At 42.0% G+C, this 20,541-nt stretch overlaps 1 protein-coding gene and 1 long non-coding RNA gene across 2 annotated transcripts in view; one reads left to right on the plus strand and one right to left on the minus strand.

Annotated features, from left to right (window-relative positions):
• Window positions 1–20,541, minus strand: part of ODAD2 (outer dynein arm docking complex subunit 2) — a 190,411-nt gene that overhangs the window by 46,076 nt on the left and 123,794 nt on the right. The window contains exons 17-18 of the mRNA XM_077946071.1: window positions 7,764–7,952; window positions 5,955–6,176 (exon numbers count right to left, since the gene is read on the minus strand). Coding sequence (XP_077802197.1) covers window positions 5,955–6,176; window positions 7,764–7,952 — 411 coding nt within the window. The remainder of the gene's footprint in view (window positions 1–5,954; window positions 6,177–7,763; window positions 7,953–20,541) is intronic.
• Window positions 2,725–8,617, plus strand: LOC144331091 (uncharacterized). The gene is made up of 2 exons (XR_013397974.1): window positions 2,725–4,264; window positions 8,519–8,617. It is a non-coding gene; the product is annotated as an uncharacterized LOC144331091 (long non-coding RNA).

The following is a 20,541-nucleotide window of genomic DNA, read 5'->3' on the forward strand; positions in this document are numbered from 1 at the left end:
CGCCACTGCACTCCAGTGTGGGCCACAGAGAGAGATTCTGTCGCAAAACAAAACTAAACAAAACAAAAAAGAAAGGATAACCAAATTATGATAATTTCATACAACAGACTACCACTCAGCGATAAAAGAGTTGATTGATCCATGTAAGAACGTGAATGAATATGAAAATAAGTAAGCTGAGTGAAGGAAACCAAACAAAAAACCAAGTACTTACTGTAGGAACCCATTTTTCTTAAGTTCTAGAAAATGAAAACTTATCTATATTGACAGAAAGCAGACCAGTGATTGGCCCAGGCAGAGTAGGGCAGGAGACAGGGATTATGAAAGGGTACTGGGAAATTTTGGGTGATCATCATTTTGGTTTGGTAATATTTTCATGTATATGTGTGGGTATATGCATATATATGTCAAAATCCATCAAACTGTACACCTTAAATATGTGCATGTGTATGTCAATTATCCCTTAAAGCTGTTAAGGTTTCTTCAAATTAAAAAAAAAATGAAATAAGAAAAACATTTGATGTACATATGATATCAAAGTTAAACATGATGAACTAAACTCTAACTTACTGGACCCCTTCAGTAATCATGAACTTCTTTCTCACTTTACAGGAGAAATACAAATAAAAAGAAAAAAGCCAATCAGAAACAAGTCTGTTTATTACTCTATATGTAGTATATATTCATCGATACCAATTGATTAGGATCAGTAAAAGATTTCATCTAGTTATTAAGTTATTTAATAGCACATCACCTAGTAAACTCTTCTCGGCACTCCAAGGAAAGTCTGGAATGGGAGAAAAGCACTCAAAACTACAGCGACATTAAGGGTTTTAACTATCAGAAAATATATTTAGATAAAACATTAAGTATACGGGCGCTTAATGAGTGTTTCTAGGTGACCTTAGTATCTAAAATCCGTTTACTTGACTCGCAAACATTAGCAGTTTTTTTCTTTTCCTGTGCTAGGCTTCAAAAATGATGGGTGTGTTTGCATCTGGGATCATCTTTCTGGCCCTCTGGAACGCCAGTACATGTACTGAGCCTAGGAGGCAGCTAGCCTGTTGGCTGTACCAATTCAGCAGTTCCAGTTGAACTGCTCTCCACTCACTCTGCCAATGCTGGACACACTTCTGATTGTATTTGTCTGCAATCTCTTCAATTTCCTGTCTTTCAGAAAGTTATAAGCCATGATGTAGTTTTCACTTGCCTGGTATAGACATTTGCAAAAACAAATCCAATGTCACCATGGGGAAAGAAGCTTGATGCCTTTAATAGGTGCTCATCAGTTTTCTACTTGATCACTTTTTCTGTCCTAGGAAAGGGCTTGCCTTGATGAATTTTTTCCTGCAATTTATTCTTCCCCATTACTCTCCTATGCTACAGCTTTGTTATAATTAGCAAATAACTCGGGTACCTCTTAGACTTCTCATATTTTCCACATAGTTTCCAACAAATCTGCATCTATATTCACAAGATTTTGTAATGGTACAAATCCCTGGGCTGATACATTTGAAAAGGAGGTCTGTGCAAAATCATAAAGAGAATAGGATTGAATACTCCTATCACACGGTATTGGAGGGAATTGATTAACACATTTAGAAGAGATTTTTACCTCTTCTAAAACACAAGCTGATTTTTCAACATAATTGGATCAGGATATCCTTGTTGACCTCTTAGCAGTATTTAAATACAAACTCTTTTGAAACTTGCTCTTCCTTTGACTTCTAGAACTCCTGGTTAACCTCGTAACTTCTCCAGTCTAGTCTGACAGCACTTCTTCCTAGTTTACATGCCCCGAAAGTGAAAATGTAGATATTTCCCAGGCTTCTCTAGACTCTCTGCCAAAAACATCTCATCCACTCTCATTAATGGTTTAATAACCCCTGTTGATAATTTCCAAATCTCTCTACTCTCCCCTCTGGAATTGCACGGTCCAGCAAGGAAACTGCTAGCCACTAGTGTGCTCTTAAAATGTGGCTAGTGCAAACTGAGATATACTGGAAAAAACACACAAGAGATTTTGAAGACTTGGGTACAAAGGCCAAGGTGGGTGGATCACCTGAGGTCAGGAGTTCGAGACCGGCCTGGCAAACACGGTGAAACCCTGTTTCTACTAAAAATACAAAAATTAGTCGGGCATCGTGGCAGGTGCCTGTAATCCCAACTACTCAGGAGGCTGAGGCAGGAGAATCGCTGAAACCCAGGAGGCAGGGGTTGCAGTGAGCCGAGATTACGCCATTGCATTCCAGCCTGGTGACAAGACTGAAACTCCATCTCAAAAATAAATAAATAATAATAATATAAAGTATCTTAAGTAATTTTTATATTGACTATATGTTGAAATAACAGTATTTTGGATATACACAGTTTATCCTTGAACAACAAAAGTTTAAACTGCACTAGTCCACTTATATGTGGATTTTCTTCGGCCTCTGCCACTCCTGAGACAGTGATACCAATCCCTCTTCTTCCTCCTCCTCTTCAGCCTACTCTATGTGACGATGACAAGGATGAAGACCTTTATGATGATCTACTTCCACTTAATAAGCAGTAAATATATTTTCTCTTCCTTATGATTCTCATAACACTTTTCTTCCTCTAGCTAATTTTATTGTACTAATACATAATACATATAACATACGAAATATGTATTAATCAACTGTTGATGTTTTTGGTCAACAGTAGGCTATTAGCAGTTAAGTTCTGGGGCAGTCAAAAGTTATATGTGGATTTTGACAGTGTAGTGGGTCATCACCCCTAACTCCTGCATTGTTCAAGGGTCAAGTGTATTGGGTTAAACATATTACTAAAATTAATTTCACCGTTTCCTTTTATCTTTTCTTAAAGTGTGACTGCTAGAAAATTTAATATTACATACGTGGCGCATGTGACATTTCTGCTGGGCAGCGCTGCTCTGCACCTAAAATTCAAACTGATGATTCAAACTGAACACATTAGAAACTGACTCATCATATTCCAGACCCTGCTCCGTCACGGTCAGGACAGAATAAACCTCAGCCTTCAGGAGACAGATACACCGCATTACATTGGCCACTACTGTTGAGGAAATTGTCTAACAAAGCAGCTAATCCTAGGATCAATTACTTATGAATAGGCGACAGGGTGACTCTGGTCATTGTCAAAGCCCCTGTCAACATTCAGTCATTGGCAGCTGCAGCAGGAATGTTTGTACAACTGGAAAATAACACGACAAGCATTTGACAAGAAGCGGGCAGCAGGAGTTAGGAACAAAGACAGCCAGGGTTTTGCCAAAATACTGGATAAAATTTACCTGCATTCAAAGTCAGAAATGTTAGCAGTCACACATGTAGTTGTGACACATTCTCTGCAGGTAATTGAACCACCCCGATGTGCCAAAATATTTTGCATTACCTGGCTCATGAACTCTTCCTCTTCGTCTAGACTGAAATCTGGAATCATTTTTTTACTAGACTTTCCTTTATTTCCATATCCAAGCAACTATCAAATTATGATTCTACCAACACCCAGTATGCCACACCTACATTTTTTCCACCTTAAAGAAAACCAGAGAAAGGAAACACAGGTTGTTATGCTTCCCCCATGACCCCACGAGTTCTGGGGCTCAGAACAGAGTAGGAAAAAGAGGTTGAGAGAGACAATCTCCAGGTTACATATTTTTGCTGGTAACACAGCATGGTAAGGCCTGCCTCTATGTTATTGCAGAGTAATTTACAAAAAAAGTACCCCATTCTTTACAGTTTTCCTCCAGTAGAAATAACAGGCAGTTGGAAATGCAAACAGACTAAAGAGAAAGGCCCCCAAGAAACCCAAGGATAATCTGGGAAAGGCTCTAGAACACAACAGACACAATTTTCCTTCTTTGCTTTTTTCTTTTCTGTCCTTTACTCTAATCTTTCTTACTGCCTTTCTTTTTCTAATTCTACAGTTTCTCTTTACAGAAACTTTCCTAACTGTGTGGGTGGGCAAACACAGTTTCATCACTTTACAAGGTAGGATAATATTCTTAAATGATTTTGGATTATCTATTATCTTGCATCTGAAGAAATCATTGTGAGTTGCATATACACCAGGTATTTATGTCAACTGAACCATTACATGTACACCTTAATACTTTTTTTTTTTTTTCTGAGACAGAGTCTCGCTCTATCGCCCAGGCTGGAGTACAGTGGCAGTGGTGCAATCTCAGCTTACCGCAACCTCCACCTCCCAGGTTCAAGCAATTCTCCTGCCTCAGCCTCCCGAGTAGCTGGGACTACAGGTGCGTGCCAATACATTTTAAAACTTTTTGAGCTTAAACTAACTGGCAGTGGTCTAAGCATATGCTATATGTCAGACATTTCTACCTGGCTACCTAAATAGTTTTCTTTTTTTTTTTTTTTTTAAAGACTGCATACTTAGGTTGTGCAAGTCCCTGTTCAATAAAAGTATGTATACTTTTAAATTAGAAATATCTTCCTTTTTGAAATGAGAACACAGTCATATTGAGACAATGGCCTTTTTAGCATTCTTGAACAACTCAAAGTTAATGTTCCAATATGTTTTTTATAATCTACTTTTAAAAATTGTTACTTAGTTTAAAAGATGCCTTTTTTTTTTTTTTTGCCAGATTTTTGCTTGAAGAAACTAATCTGGCCTAATTTACATGCCGTAAAAACAGATTTATAATGGAAAGGTTGACACATTCAAATATAAATTGAGTTTAATTTCAGAAAAATTAACATCATATTCTCCCACTGGAATAGATTTCAAGAATTAATTAAAATAATTGCCTCAAAAATTACCAATTGGTATGTTAAGAGTACGATTCCTCCTAAGATGTTTCGTATCTGGCATATCTAGATTTGACTAGATATGACTAACTGGAGTTTTTAACTCTTAGCTAAAATAACAAGTCCACTTTGGGCATCTATTTTAAGATGTAAATGCATCTGGTGGTCATAGGCTCCAAATGAAGGTAATAAACAGTAAAATGATATTGTACAAGGAAACAGGCTATAGAAAAGAACTAATATTTTAAATCAAATTTTCCTAATACATGTAAGCTGTTCGTGTACTCTAAATATTTTTATATTTATTGCCAGCAAAATATTTTAGGTAGTTTGCAATGTGTAGATAAGTTAGAGTCTCTTTACAGAAACTTTCCTAACTGCCTACTGATGCACAGATTTAAACAAACGAACATGTCTTTGAATCTATCCATTGTTATTATGGTTTAGACTGACAAGCTCCACCTATTTATTGTTTCAGCCAGTTCCTTTGGTGTTTAGTTGGTGCCTATGGTTGCCTCTATCCTTTATTATTTATGTGTTAAGTAAACACTATAGCCAATAGAATTGTGAATACTACTGTTTGTTCATATGCTGTACATTTTCTTTCATCAATATCAAATTATGGAATGATTATTCTACTAAGGACATTTCTATGCTTTAATTTAGAAAAATTCTATCTCCATACAACTTTTCTGCAGCATAAATCATCATAACACACTGGCTGGGCATTGTGGCTCACTCCTGTAATGCCAACACTTTGGTAGGCCGAAGCGGGAGGATCACTTGAGGCCAGCAGTTCAAGATCAGCCAGGGCTGTATGGCAAGACCCTGTCTGTATACAAAATTAAAAGAATTAGCCAGGTATGGTGGCATACACCTGTAGTCCTTGCTACTTGGGAGGGTGAGGCAGGAGGATCACTTGAGCCCAGGAGTTCAAGGCTGCAGTGAACTATGATTGTACCACTATACTCCAGCCTGGGCAACCCAGAGAGACCTTGTTTAAAAAGAAAAAAAAAAAATCTTGGTAACGCATGGCTTGAATGCAGCCATGACGCAGCAGGCAGGCACTTTTGTGTCTCTGAATACCTCCTTTAGAGAAATCTTAGTGATGCCTAAGTTTCTTTCCAGCCTACATTTACCACCAAACTTGGACTAAACCACAAAGTCATTCAACTGTACCTTTACTGCACCATTCTCATGCATGGTGATGCAGTTATCAGCATCTTCTGAGAGTTGGTACAAGGCCTGAGCTGTCGCCCGATGCACATTGGTGTCATTCGATTTCAGGTAACGCACTAGTGGAGCCACTGCTTTGTGCTCACCGAAGGCCACTCTATTCCTGCCCCACATACAGCAACGTGAAATAGCTTCTGCTAGATGATGTCTCAATTTATTGTTATTCTGTGCAAAGGAAAATGAATTGGGATCTGTGCATTGTAATGACCCTGCAAAATCATATCGATAAGCACTTTATGTTTATTAACCATTAAGACACCAATGTGTCTAGAGAGAAGGGCCAGCTGGCTGACTACCTAGGTGATGTCTTGAAGGAACTAGTCTTTTTTAGACGGAGTCTCAGTCTGTTGCCCAGGCTGAAGTGCTGTGGTGCAATCATAGCTCACTGCAACCTCCGCCTCCTGGGTTCAAGCAATTCTCATGCCTCAGCCTCCCAAGTAGCTGGGATTACAAGTGTCCACCACCACGTCCACCTAATTTTTGTATTTTTAGTAGAGAAGGGGTTTCACCATGTTGGCCAGGCTGGTCTTGAACACCTGGCCTCAAGTGATCCACTCGCCTTGGCCTCCAAAAGTGCTGAGATTACAGGCGTGAGCCACTGCACCCAGCTGAAGGAACTAGACTTTTGGTAGGGTCACCCATGGACCAACGTTCAATCTTGAGTTGTCTTTTTATGAACTGAATGTAGTCAGTGCATTCAAAGGTGACCAAGCATCTGACATCAGTCATTAGCTCAAGGCTAGATTTTCTTTAGAGTAAGTCTACTACACAACACAAAATTACAGATTAGCAAGTTGTTTTGTAATCCAAATATTTAAAGTATATTGGATATTCTTAAAGGGATTCTGCACTTAACTGGGATAAGTGGACTGACTTGATTTCTCCACCCTAGGAATACATCAATATCAGTAATACACCTTGGTTCCCTTGGCTCCTAAGAGGGAGAAGAGAGTGCAGCAAATCTGAAGATACATTTTGGGTCTTCCATTTTTCTTTCTGTATTTTTTGATGCAGCCTATATCCTTCTTCGTATATGTAATTGCCTTGTATGGGCATACTATAACTGAATCGGATGGTTTTGTGTTTATTAAGAGTACTGTTCTCTTGATTCAGGCAACAACTTGGTGTCCTTAACTGAATCTGACAGATACTCTTAGGAACTTGAAGTCTTCTAGACCAACCATCCTTCCAGGGTTTGAATTTCTGCTCTATGACTTTTCTGCCGAGTGTAGTGCAAGCTATGTTCAAATACCTCTGGTCATGGTGAAGTCATTGTCTCTCAAGGCTGCTTATTCTGTCTGGCACAGCTCTGGATAAACAATGCAATCATTGCCAAAGTCTTCTAGCTCAAGAATGCCATCGACTGAAGCTTGCTAAGCTGGGGGAGGCACATTTGACTTCTAACGTTGGCATGAACAACCATCAAGAATCATAACCATGATGTTGGTGGTGAAGATGATAGTTAACACTTACATAGTAGCGCTTGTATTTGCCACTTTACTTGCCAGTGGCAAATAAAAAACAGCTTCTATTTTACAAGGATCTTGCAATATTAACATTTTACAGTTTAAAATACACTTTCACATATGTTAGTCTCAGAGAAACTAAATGAGTTGACCAAATCTCATACCTCATTAGCAATGGGTATTAAATTTGCATCCAGGTTTCTGGACTGAAAACTCATTGTTTTCATCATTACACCATGATAGCTCAGGACAACATGCATGTAAAACAAAAAGATACGTTACTTACTGTATTTGCCAGCTTGGACAACAAAGGAACAACTCCATGATCTGTAATAACAGCTAAATTTTCTTGATCTTTTGCTATGTTGGTAATGGCAGCACATACACTTGCCAAGACTTCTTTGTTATCTGATTTCAGTAAATTGACAATAAGTTCCAAACCACCAACAAAGGAACGAACCATTTCCCCAGCATCCTAGACAAAAATAAAAATAAAGGTGGTATCAAAACTAAGCCTACATTTAAGCATTTTTTAAGAGGCAGAAAGTAACAATACAGCTGTGAGGTACATCCTTGGCATGAAAGACTACTTCAGCTTAATTTATTTCTATATTACATATTATTTCTACATGTATATGTATAAAGTATGTGTACGTATATATGTCTATATATATAAAACATACAAAAATTCCATTTCAACAAATATTTATTGAATAACTATTACATGAGAGTCACTGTGTTAGCTACTGAGGATATCAAAGTTATTAAAGTACAGTTGTTTCTTACTATTTGCAGTAGCTTTGCTCTGTAAAGTAACTGCAAACACTAGATTAGCCAATACTAAACTGTTTCTCTTAGGAGAAATATAGGATTAGGTTTCTGCAAACCTCTGGCTACAACATTTTCATCAGTTGACGGATACATAACCTTGTTTTATGTGTATTTCTGTTTGAAGACACCTGATTTCATATATTGTTCATGGCCAAGAGCATTATAGCTCATGCAGTGGAGCTTATTTAACACAGATATTTTCTCTTTCAGGCACACCACAGCCTTCTTGCGCTTACAAACCATAGGCAGCACCTCAGCACCACATCTGGGGGCCATTGTGAACAGTGAAATAACCAACAAAAACAAAAATCCAAAACTTACGGCACTAAATGGACTGCAAAATGGACACTGGCTTATAGTATGAGAACTAGAACAAGAAGGCAGAGAATTGCCTTCTTCAACCTCAGCTGAGAACGTGTGCATTGGATAACTCACATATTTCACTTCTCTGCGCACATCCAAGAATGACTGTATTGATTAGGGGGTTACAAGTAAATTTGAGCAAGTAGGCTAATTCCCAAGGAGAATCTGAATAATGTGGATCGACTCTATATATTCTTTTGCCACCATGTTGCTTACAACTGGTGGGGTAGATGGGCATTAAGAAATTACAAGAATAACAAATAGCACTGGAGGGAGGAGGAGATGAAGAGACGACAAATCCACACAATGACGGAACCTCAACTAATATAAAGGTTCAAGGGCTGACTCCCCAAGGCCTAAGGGACAAAGAGTTATCCAGCATAAAAGGGATTCTGATCAGACAAATCATCAAGTTGCATAGATCTGAGAGTGAGAGAGAAGGTGACTTTTTTCTAGTTCAGACTGACTGGAGCATAAAATAGGAAAGGCAGCATGGGAGAAAGTGAGACTTAAGAGGTGAGATCTTGAAGGGTCTCACCTTTAAGATCCTTCAGGAGGCATCTTGGTAAAGAGTTTGGAGTTCATTTTTAAGGGCATTAGAAGGCCCCTGAAGAGGCTGAAGTGTGGGGGAAGGATTTTTATAAATTTTGTATCTTAGAAGATTTCTCAGAATTACAGGGTGCAGGGTTGGGTGGATGCAAAGAATGGAATAGGGAACACGGGGCTATTTCACTAGTCCATATGGGAAGTGGTGATGGTGTGGGTGAGGGTGGTGGTCTCTGCTGGGAGAGAAGAGTGTGGATTTGGGAAGCTTGCTTGGAGAAGATAGAGATGAGTGATTCGAGATGATTCCCATGTCTCTGGCTCAACTTAGTAGGGCTAATGTTGGAAAAGTTGGTTTGGTTTTGCTTGGTTTGGTTTTCTTGGGGTGGCATATGGTATTAGAAGACCTAATTTGAATGAAGTACTCACAGATGTTAAAGTGGAACTATCTAGGATGCAGGTGAATGTATGGGTTTCTGGAGCTTAGGAAAAACAAAAAAAAAACAGGCTGGAAATGGAGATTTGGAATTATCAGAATAAAGACTGTAACTAAAGCCATGCAAATTAGAGAGTGAGGAGTGAGGTGAGAGGGGAGTGAGGTGAGTGGGGAGTGAGGTGAGAGGGGAGTGAGGTGAGTGGGGAGTGAGGTGTGAGTGGGGAGTGAGGTGAGTGGGGAGTGAGGTAAGAGTGGGGAGTGAGGTGAGTGGGGAGTGAGGTGAGAGTGAGGAGTGAGGTGAGTGGGGAGTGAGGTGTGAGTGGGAAGCGAGCTGAGAGGGGAGTGAGGTGAGAGGGGAGTGAGGTGAGTGGGGAGTGAGGTGTGAGTGGGGAGTGAGGTGAGTGGGGAGTGAGGTGTGAGTGGGGAGTGAGGTGAGTGGGGAGTGAGGTAAGAGTGGGGAGTGAGGTGAGAGGGGAGTGAGGTGAGTGGGGAGTGAGGTGAGAGTGAGGAGTGAGGTGAGAGTGGGGAGTGAGGTGAGTGGGGAGTGAGGTGAGAGTGAGGAGTGAGGTGAGAGGGGAGTGAGGTGAGTGGGGAGTGAGGTGAGAGTGGGGAGTGAGGTGAGAGTGGGAAGTGAGGTGAGAGTGGGGAGTGAGGTGAGAGTGGCGAGTGAGGTCAGTGGGGAGTGAGGTGAGTGGGGGGTGAGGTGAGAGTGGTGAGTGAGGTGAGTGGGGAGTGAGGTGTGAGTGGGGAGTGAAGTGAGTGGGGAGTGAGGTGAGTGGGGAGTGAGGTGTGAGCGGGGAGTGAGGTGAGAGTGGGGAGTGAGGTGAGTGGGGAGTGAGGTGAGAGTGGGGAGTGAGGTGAGAGTGGGGAGTGAGGTGAGTGGGTAGTGAGGTGAGAGTGGGGAGTGAGGTGAGTGGGGAGTGAGGTGTGAGCGGGGAGTGAGGTGTGAGTGGGGAGTGAGGTGAGAGTGGGGAGTGAGGTGAGTGGGGAGTGAGGTGTGAGTGGGGAGTGAGGTGAGTGGGGAGTGGGGTGTGAGTGGGGAGTGGGGTGTGAGTGGGGAGTGAGGTGAGTGGGGAGTGAGGTGAGAGTGGGGAGTGAGGTGAGTGGGGAGTGAGGTGTGAGTGGGGAGTAAGGTGTGAGTGGGGAGTGAGGTGAGAGTGGGGAGTGAGGTGAGTGGGGAGTGAGGTGAGAGTGGGGAGTGAGGTGAGAGTGGGGAGTGAGGTGAGAGTGGGGAGTGAGGTGAGTGGGGAGTGAGGTGTGAGTGGGGAGTGAGGTGAGTGGGGAGTGGGGTGTGAGTGGGGAGTGAGGTGAGTGGGGAGTGAGGTGTGAGTAGGGAGTGAGGTGTGAGTGGGGAGTGAGGTGAGTGAGGAGTGAGGTGTGAGTGGGGAGTAAGGTGTGAGTGGGGAGTGAGGTGAGAGTGGGGAGTGAGGTGAGTGGGGAGTGAGGTGAGAGTGGGGAGTGAGGTGAGAGTGGGGAGTGAGGTGAGAGTGGGGAGTGAGGTGAGAGTGGGGAGTGAGGTGAGTGGGGAGTGAGGTGTGAGTGGGGAGTGAGGTGAGTGGGGAGTGGGGTGTGAGTGGGGAGTGAGGTGAGTGGGGAGTGAGGTGTGAGTAGGGAGTGAGGTGTGAGTGGGGAGTGAGGTGAGTGGGGAGTGAGGTGTGAGTGGGGAGTAAGGTGTGAGTGGGGAGTGAGGTGAGAGTGGGGAGTGAGGTGAGTGGGGAGTGAGGTGAGAGTGGGGAGTGAGGTGAGAGTGGGGAGTGAGGTGAGAGTGGGGAGTGAGGTGAGTGGGGAGTGAGGTGAGTGGGGAGTGAGGTGTGAGTGGGGAGTGAGGTGAGTGGGGAGTGGGGTGTGAGTGGGGAGTGAGGTGAGTGGGGAGTGAGGTGTGAGTAGGGAGTGAGGTGTGAGTGGGGAGTGAGGTGAGTGGGGAGTGAGGTGTGAGTGGGGAGTGAGGTGAGTGGGGAGTGGGGTGTGAGTGGGGAGTGAGGTGTGAGTAGGGAGTGAGGTGTGAGTGGGGAGTGAGGTGAGTGGGGAGTGAGGTGTGAGTGGGGAATGAGGTGTGAGTGGGGAGTGAGGTGAGAGTGGGGAGTGAGGTGAGTGGGGAGTGAGGTGAGAGTGGGGAGTGAGGTGAGAGTGGGGAGTGAGGTGAGTGGGGAGTGAGGTGAGAGTGGGGAGTGAGGTGAGTGGGGAGTGAGGTGTGAGCGGGGAGTGAGGTGTGAGTGGGGAGTGAGGTGAGAGTGGGGAGTGAGGTGAGTGGGGAGTGAGGTGTGAGTGGGGAGTGAGGTGAGTGGGGAGTGAGGTGTGAGTGGGGAGTGAGGTGAGTGGGGAGTGGGGTGTGAGTGGGGAGTGAGGTGTGAGTAGGGAGTGAGGTGTGAGTGGGGAGTGAGGTGAGTGGGGAGTGAGGTGTGAGTGGGGAATGAGGTGTGAGTGGGGAGTGAGGTGAGAGTGGGGAGTGAGGTGAGTGGGGAGTGAGGTGAGAGTGGGGAGTGAGGTGAGAGTGGGGAGTGAGGTGAGTGGGGAGTGAGGTGAGAGTGGGGAGTGAGGTGAGTGGGGAGTGAGGTGTGAGCGGGGAGTGAGGTGTGAGTGGGGAGTGAGGTGAGAGTGGGGAGTGAGGTGAGTGGGGAGTGAGGTGTGAGTGGGGAGTGAGGTGAGTTGGGAGTGGGGTGTGAGTGGGGAGTGAGGTGAGTGGGGAGTGAGGTGTGAGTAGGGAGTGAGGTGTGAGTGGGGAGTGAGGTGAGTGGGGAGTGAGGTGTGAGTGGGGAATGAGGTGTGAGTGGGGAGTGAGGTGAGAGTGGGGAGTGAGGTGAGTGGGGAGTGAGGTGAGAGTGGGGAGTGAGGTGAGAGTGGGGAGTGAGGTGAGTGGGGAGTGAGGTGAGAGTGGGGAGTGAGGTGAGTGGGGAGTGAGGTGTGAGCGGGGAGTGAGGTGTGAGTGGGGAGTGAGGTGAGAGTGGGGAGTGAGGTGAGTGGGGAGTGAGGTGTGAGTGGGGAGTGAGGTGAGTTGGGAGTGGGGTGTGAGTGGGGAGTGAGGTGAGTGGGGAGTGAGGTGTGAGCGGGGAGTGAGGTGTGAGTGGGGAGTGAGGTGTGAGTTGGGAGTGAAGTGAGTGGGGAGTGAGGTGTGAGTGGGGAGTGAGGTGTGAGTAGGGAGTGAGGTGAGAGTGGGGAGTGAGGTGAGAGTGGGCTCTTTCTGGTGTCCCAGGTGTGGGCCAAGGAAAAGGATATGTCAGAAGATCCTGAGGTCAGATCTCCTGCTTCCCTGAGGTCGTATGGGGGTGAGTGTAATGTCCACCAATCACTTGGCTCTATCATTTTCTCAAATAAAAATAATTCACATCTTTTGCCTCCCAGCGGTGTATCAGGCGTGGTACTACGCACTTCACATAAGTTATTTCAGTTAAACCTCACAGGAATCATGCAAAATGGGTATTATTTCCATTTTAGATTTTTAAAAGTGAGGCTCAAAGAGATTGAACCTTATAAACTAGATTGTATCCCTCATGAAGGTAGGCACTATGTCTTACTCAACTGAGTGATCATTAGAAACCGTAAATCTGATCATCTCATCTCCACGCTCACCAAATTCTTCCACAGCGCCCCCTACCCTTAGGATAAAATTCAAACTCCACAACGTTGTTTGCAAACCCTTCAAGGTGCACCCCTGGTTTATCGCTCCAGCCTCAACTTCCCTGCCTTGACATCTCTTCTCCAACCTCCCCTACACACACCCTGAGCCAGTGGCTCCCTATATGAGCTAATAATAACAACCCTGGCACTCATTCCCTGAGAATGTGATTCATTAAGTCTGGGTGGGGTCCATTAAAATATTTGTATTTTAAAAAGCTCTCCAGCCAGTATTGGGAACACTGCTTTATGAATTAGTCCTCAGGTTTCACGTCCTCAAATGTGCATGTCTCCACGAGTCTGCACAAAGCTTTTCTATCTTCCTCTTAGCTTGGGAATGCCTACACATCTTCAGCTGCCAATTAAGGTATGCTTTTCTTCAAGAAACCATTCCTGAACCTGAAGTCTGGGTTAAGCGGCATCTTCCATCATACCTGGTTCTTGTGTATTACAGCATCTATTCACTCCTCGTAGTTGTGGTTTCTTTGTTTGCCTTTGACCCTGAACTGTAAGTTCCAGGAGGGCTAGGACTCTTTCTGTCTCGTTCACTGTTGTATGCCTGGTACCTATGCCACTTTCTAGCAGTTAGTAGATACTCAATTAACTGATACTCATTCATTGAATTTTATTGTTTGCAAACTCATAGCCTTAAAAGAAAACTTTCACTGTGGGTACAACAAACCAAACTAAATTCCTACTAAATGGTGAAGGCAGGACATGACTCGGGTTCCACCCAAGTGTGAGGGCAAAGCCACCTTCTCTGTGTAACATGTTGCCTTACGTGATTGCTGAGAGAAGTGACAGCAGCAATATTGGTGGCCCGGTTCTCAATACCAAATCTAAATACAATTTCTGATAGTTAGGACATACTTCTAAATTCTGTTGTATTCATAAGCTTATTTGGAAAATAGTTAATTGCTGTTCTTTGTAAAATTCTACAATAAAGATTTTTATGTAGTACTAAAGAAATTATTATATTTTCAATTGTCTTCTATACTGTTACTTTATTACAATTCTATGCATTAGGATGCTCTCAAATCAAAATGCTATAAACACGAATGTATTAACCTTGAAATATCCAACGCTACTTAATTCTAATTACCCTTTGAGGCAGTTAGTGGTGGTAGTTGGAGCAGTAGTATTTGCATGTCACAGATGAAGAAAACCCAGAGGAATAAATTAACATGTAAAGGGTAAAGTGACAGAGTGGCAGAAGCAGGATTTGATTCCAGATCTGTCTGAACCCAGAGCCCCTTCACAATATTGAGATTTGTAAATCCTAACCATATACTTGGCTCAAATGAGGCCATGCACATGTAAATTCAAAAGCAGAAACAGCAGCTCTTGGAATTTCAGGGGACTTCAAAAGCATAGCCCCAAAGCTCAACTTTTCCAAGGATCACCTTGGTCCAACTGTGTTGCTATAAAGGAATAGCAGTTCTGGTGGGAACTAATAGAACAAGAACTCACTCATTACGAAGCTGGCACCAAGGCATTCATAAGGGATCAGCCCCCTCGACCAAAACTCCTCCCATTAGGCCCTACTCCAACAATGGGGATCAAATTTCAACATGAGGTTTGGAGGGGAAAATATCCCAACTATCTCAGTGATGTTCTGTGTGTCAATAGTCTCATACATTTGTCAATAACAAAATCACAGAACTTCTTTTTTTTCTCAAGAAAAATGGGAGGAATTCTGGACAGATGATAGTGGCAAAGTGTTTGAATCTTACTCTCCCTATGAAAACAGTGCAGATAGTAGAGCAAAACAAAAAACACAACGGACAATATACACCATAGTAGGTGAACGAAGTATCCACACTGACCCCAAAGCACAAGCAGACTTGGAGGGACAAATTAGCAACCACAGTGGGAAGGCAGAGGCATTTGGGAAGGTCTTGAGAGCCAAGAAACCCCAAAGGGCCATGAAATTCTCACTGGAAAGTTCCAGAACGGCAGCAGAAGCAGCTGGGAATGGACTTTTCAGGCTGTGATGAACTGATAAGACTACAACACCACAAAGTCTGATGGTGCTGGGGCATTCTGTTAGGCCTGAGTTCCATGAATTCGTAAAACTACAAACTGAAGCCTTTTCTGGGACAAAGCCCTGCACGGAAGAGAAACTACAAGGAATTGCATCATCCAAATTGAGCAAGGCAGGGACACTGGGATGAAGGACTAAGAAAGTTCAGATAAAAAGAAACGGTGGAAGCAGAGGGGCCAGAATGCACCCTGCATCACTGTGAAGATGACAACAGAATCCTGGGAATCAAGAAAGTTGCAGTGCCATCCTGGTCCACATCTCCCTTCTAAAAGACCAGGGAAACTCATTTCACTTACAAATGAGCAAGGGCCAGGTGCGGCGGCTCACGCCTGTAATCTCAGCACTTTGGGAGGCTGAGGCAAGCAGATCACTTGAGGTCAGGAGGTTGAGACCAGCCTGGTCAACACAGTGAAATCCCGTCTCTACTATAATACAAAAATTAGCTGGGCATGGTGGCGTGCACCTGTAATCCCAGCTATGGAGTCGCTTGAACTCGGGAGGCAGAGGTTGCAGTGAGCTGAGATTACGCCACTGCACTCCAGCTTGGGTGACAGAGCAAGACTCTGTCTCAAAAGAAAAAAAAAAAAAAGGAACATAAAAAAGACTCCAGTCAATTTCCATATAGAGTTATTATAAGAAATAAAAAACATGAACAGACACTTCTCAAAAGAAGACATTTCTGCAGCCAACAAACATGAAAAAATGCTCAACATCACTGATTGTTAGAGAAATGCAAATCAAAATCAATGAGGTACCATCTCATGCCAGTCAGAATGATGATCATTAAAAAGTCAAGAAACAACATGTTCTTGAGTCTGTGGAGAAATAAGAACGCTTGTACACTGTTGGTGGGAGTGTAAATTAGTTCAACCATTGTGGAAGACAGTGTGGTGATTTCTCAAGGATCTAGAACCAGAAATACCATTTGACCTAGAGATCCCATTACTGAGTATATACCCAAAGTAATATAAATCATTCTATTATAAAGATACATGCACACATATGTTTATTGCAGCACTATTCACAAGAGCAAAGACATGGAATCAACCCAAACATCCATCAATGATACACTGGATAAAGAAAATATGGTACATATATATACCGTGGAATATTATGCAGCCATAAAAAGGAATGAGATCATGTCCTTTGCAGGTACATGGATGAAGCTGGAAGCCATCATCCTCAGCAAACTAACACAGGAACAGAAAACCAAACAATACATGTTCTCACTCATAAGTGGGAGCTGAACAATGAGAACACATGGACACAGGGAGGTGAACAACACACACTGGGGCCCGCTGGGGCACAGAGGGAGGGAGAGCATCAGGATAAATAACTAAGACATGCAGGGCTTAATACCTAGGTGATGGGTTAATAGGTGCAGCAAACCACCATGGCACACATTTACCTATGTAACAAACCTGCACATTCTGCACATGTATCTTGGAACTTAGAATAAAAGAAAAGAAAATAAAAATAAATAATAAAATAAAATTTCCCTGTAAACATAAAAAAAAGAGAATAAGGAGCAAAATCATGCTCTTATGTAATGAAAGCACATTAGAAAGACATGCCTACAAAACAGATGAAAACCGTAAGATAAAATTTCAATAGGATCTAAAGGAAAATAATACAAGCAATGAGGGAAAAACCTAAATTAGAATTGCTGAAGGTGTAATTAGGTGATTAATTTGAAAAACAACTTTTTAAAAGACAGATGAAAGACATCCATAAAGAATTAAATATAAAATAAAAATGTATTTTTGAAATGAAGAGTGAACTAGAAGGAGCACAAGAACAAATAAAGATAATGGATAATCTTTTTCAATAGAAGATCTGAAAACTGAAAGGTAATGTAAAAATAGTTAACAAAAAATTCAAGGCGACAAATAGGCAGAGAAGTTCTAACACACGTATGTAAGAGTCCCCAAGAAAGAAAACAAACCTCTACAATAGGGCATATTTTAAAATCTAGAATAAAAAATCTTTCTCCTAAAATAAATAAAACCTGAGAGTATATTGAAAAGTTCTATATTTGGAAAAATTGACCCAGAATGGGGTAATGTAAAGATATATTCTGGTATAACTTCTGGACTTAAAAAAAAAAAATTCTATAATCAGCCAAGCAAAAAGACCAAGTCACTTTTTTTTTTTTTTTTTTTTTTGAGATGGGGTTTCGTTCTTTGCATGATCTCAGCTCACTGCAACCTCTGCCCCCCAGGTTCAAGTGATTCTCCTGCCTCAGCCTCCTGAGTAGCTGGGATTACAGGCGCATGCCACCACACCCAGCTAATTTTTGTATTCTTAGTAGAGATGGGGTTTCACCATGTTGGCCAGGCTGGTCCCGAACTCTTGACCTCAGGTGATCCACCCACCTCGCCTCCCAAAGTGCTAGCATTACAGGCATGAGCCACCATGCCCGGTCAACGAAGACACTTCTAAGGGAAAGAGTAAGACATTATCATTAGACTTTCCAATAGTAATGTTTGATGATGAGGGGAAGGGAGTGATACCTCTAAGCTACTCCAGGAAAGAAAATGCAAATCGATGTTCTAATATTGAGTCAAAATGACCTTCAAAGTAAAATATATAGATATATAGTTGAAAATATAAAACTTTTATAAACATGGAAGGTTTCTAGGAATGATGTTAACACATGCCCTTGACTTGAGAATGAATGTCAGATCTCCAAAAAGTCTAGAAGGCCATTAACAAAAGGGCCGTCAATGTCTTAAAATCCTCTATTGGTTTCATTTTTCTTCAGAATAATCATTGGCATGACATTCAGGCATTTTCCTGATCTGACCCAACCTCACTCTCTTCTCTCCCAGTCTTCTCTTTGGCATAATCTACACTCCAGCCTTCTGGGATACTGTCTCCTAAAGTTCCCGGTTCCTGTACATCTTTGAATCTCTTATTTTCTTTACTGGGATTCCCTTTCAAACTCCCACAAACTCCTACTTAGCCCTGCAAACTCTAACTCAGCTTCTAATAGCAGCCAATTATTTGCCCAGGGCCCAATTACAGACAATGAGGTCTGAGATGATGTCTCCGAGGAATCCTCTGGGAGTTCTCCTCCTTATAAGGCAGGAATCATCACAGGTCACAGCAAGGAATGGCAAAATTGAAAGGAAAATTTCAATTTTCCTTTCAGGGTCAGCTACACTTTGGTTTGTCCAAGTGCACTTTCCAGTATGCTTACCGTGTTACAACTTATCTCCTCTATATGCGCGCTGCCTGATGACCTTTTTGAGCTGCAGAATTGACTAATCCTAAAATCTGATGTGGTCATTTACAGCTAAGGGCATCTGTAGTCTTTTGTTCTTCATATTGTAATAATTTTCTTACAGATACTTCCCCCATTAATTATTGGGATCTTCCAGGCCAAAGAGACCCAGTCTTCTTGGTCTTTGATTCTCCCTTGGGATATAGACTTATGTCTATCACTCAGTGAACATTCAATAAATATTTGTTGAACGGTGAAAAATAAAAAAGGGGATTTTAACTTTAAAATACTTAGCCATAGTTACAAACACTTAAAAGGAACAGAGTATTAGCTATGTCTGATGGAATATAAATTGATGAAATCAGTTCAACAAGCCAAATTCCAAATCAGTTTTGCTCCTCTGGAGTTGACCTCACAGCGTCTAATGACTTCCCAGTTCTCTGGTTGCTTCATCAGTAGGGACGATCAACCATAGAACTGGGGCCGTACTGGGAAAAATGACAAAAGTGATCACATATGCCTCCGATCCAAGAACTTCCTAAGGTGCGTGGTATGAGATACCAGGAGCCAAAGTCCCAGTGAGATCGTGGACACAGCTCAACAGGGTCCCATAAGGTTCCTAACGGTTCCTAATCCGTGGGACAAGGAAACGTTAGTCTCAAAACCCTGCAGGTCCCTCCAAAGTTTATTTGTTTTGAAGGTGAGATTTCTTTCTTTTCTTTTCTTTTCTTTTCTTTTCTTTTCTTTTCTCCTTTTTAGATTTAAAGATTTTAAACATATGACGTCTTCCCTCACATAGTTTCTATGGAAAGGGAGGCAGTATATCGAGGATGGAAAAAGTAATTATTCTGCCAAAACTGTCTTTCACTAATGCTGAACGACTGGGCAAATTCACCACATTTTCCACCTTCTCACATGTCTTAAAAACCTAGTCTTTGCCAGTTTCACCACTGGTACAATGTTGGTTATGCACAATTCAAATGTTCATGTGTAATGGCAAAACCCTTAGTAATAACAATGATAGTAAAAATAACAAAAGGTTAAGTTTTGCAATTTATAAAGGACTTCCACATGTATTATCTCATATGATCTTCACAACGTTGTCTTAAGGAGGCATGAAATTTTTGTCCTATAGACATAAAGACTTGAAGTTCATGAATAGTTAGTGGCAAAACAAAAAACTGACCTTAGATTTTCTGAAATCTTGTTTAACATTTTTTCACTATACTCTGTGCACTTAAGACTTGGAAGCACCCACAATTATTTATTAGATTAAACCTAGTTCACAGAGATTCAAAAGAATCTTCACTACTTATGAGATTAATAATCTTAAAAAAGGTGAAGTTATTTTACCAAGATCATCCCCTAAGACAAACAAAAAGTCATTGAGAAAGAGAATATGAAATGCCTTCATAATGGTACTAAAGTAAAGGTTGAATGGTTAAATAAGCAGGAAACGGTGTCAAGTTCAAAGGTAATAAAATCAAGTAGAATACACAAATATGATGAAAAATATAAAACAGCAAATACATTTGGTTAAAATTCAACTAATGGGGAAAATATTAAGACATTATTTACAGATTAATGAATAAAACAGAAAACTGGGTGTTTTGGCATAGAGCAATTAAATTAATGGGTATGAAATTCCTTCTCTTGCCTCCAGCGAAAAGCACTGGCAGTTTTCTGATGAGGTGAGATATACATAATGCAACTTTAAAGCACCTACAAGGCAAGCGTAACATGACTCAAGACAAAAATTTTTAACCAGGAGAGCTATAAAAACACCACTCTGGGCCATATAGAGACCACAGGATGCATAATATAGTATTTGAAAAAGAGTTTAAAATAGCACATCACATACAGAAATTTTTTAAATCCTACACTCACATTAGAATAGCATGTCAGAGAAGTGAAAACTGAACAGGCAAATCTTGCCCTTAAAAGCATATTTAATAAATTAAATCCTTTAAAAATTCTCAATACAGCCTATATATCCTCAAGCACAGAAA

This window comes from Macaca mulatta, chromosome 9 (assembly GCF_049350105.2).
Source record: "Macaca mulatta isolate MMU2019108-1 chromosome 9, T2T-MMU8v2.0, whole genome shotgun sequence".
NCBI classification, from domain to species: Eukaryota; Metazoa; Chordata; class Mammalia; order Primates; family Cercopithecidae; genus Macaca; species Macaca mulatta.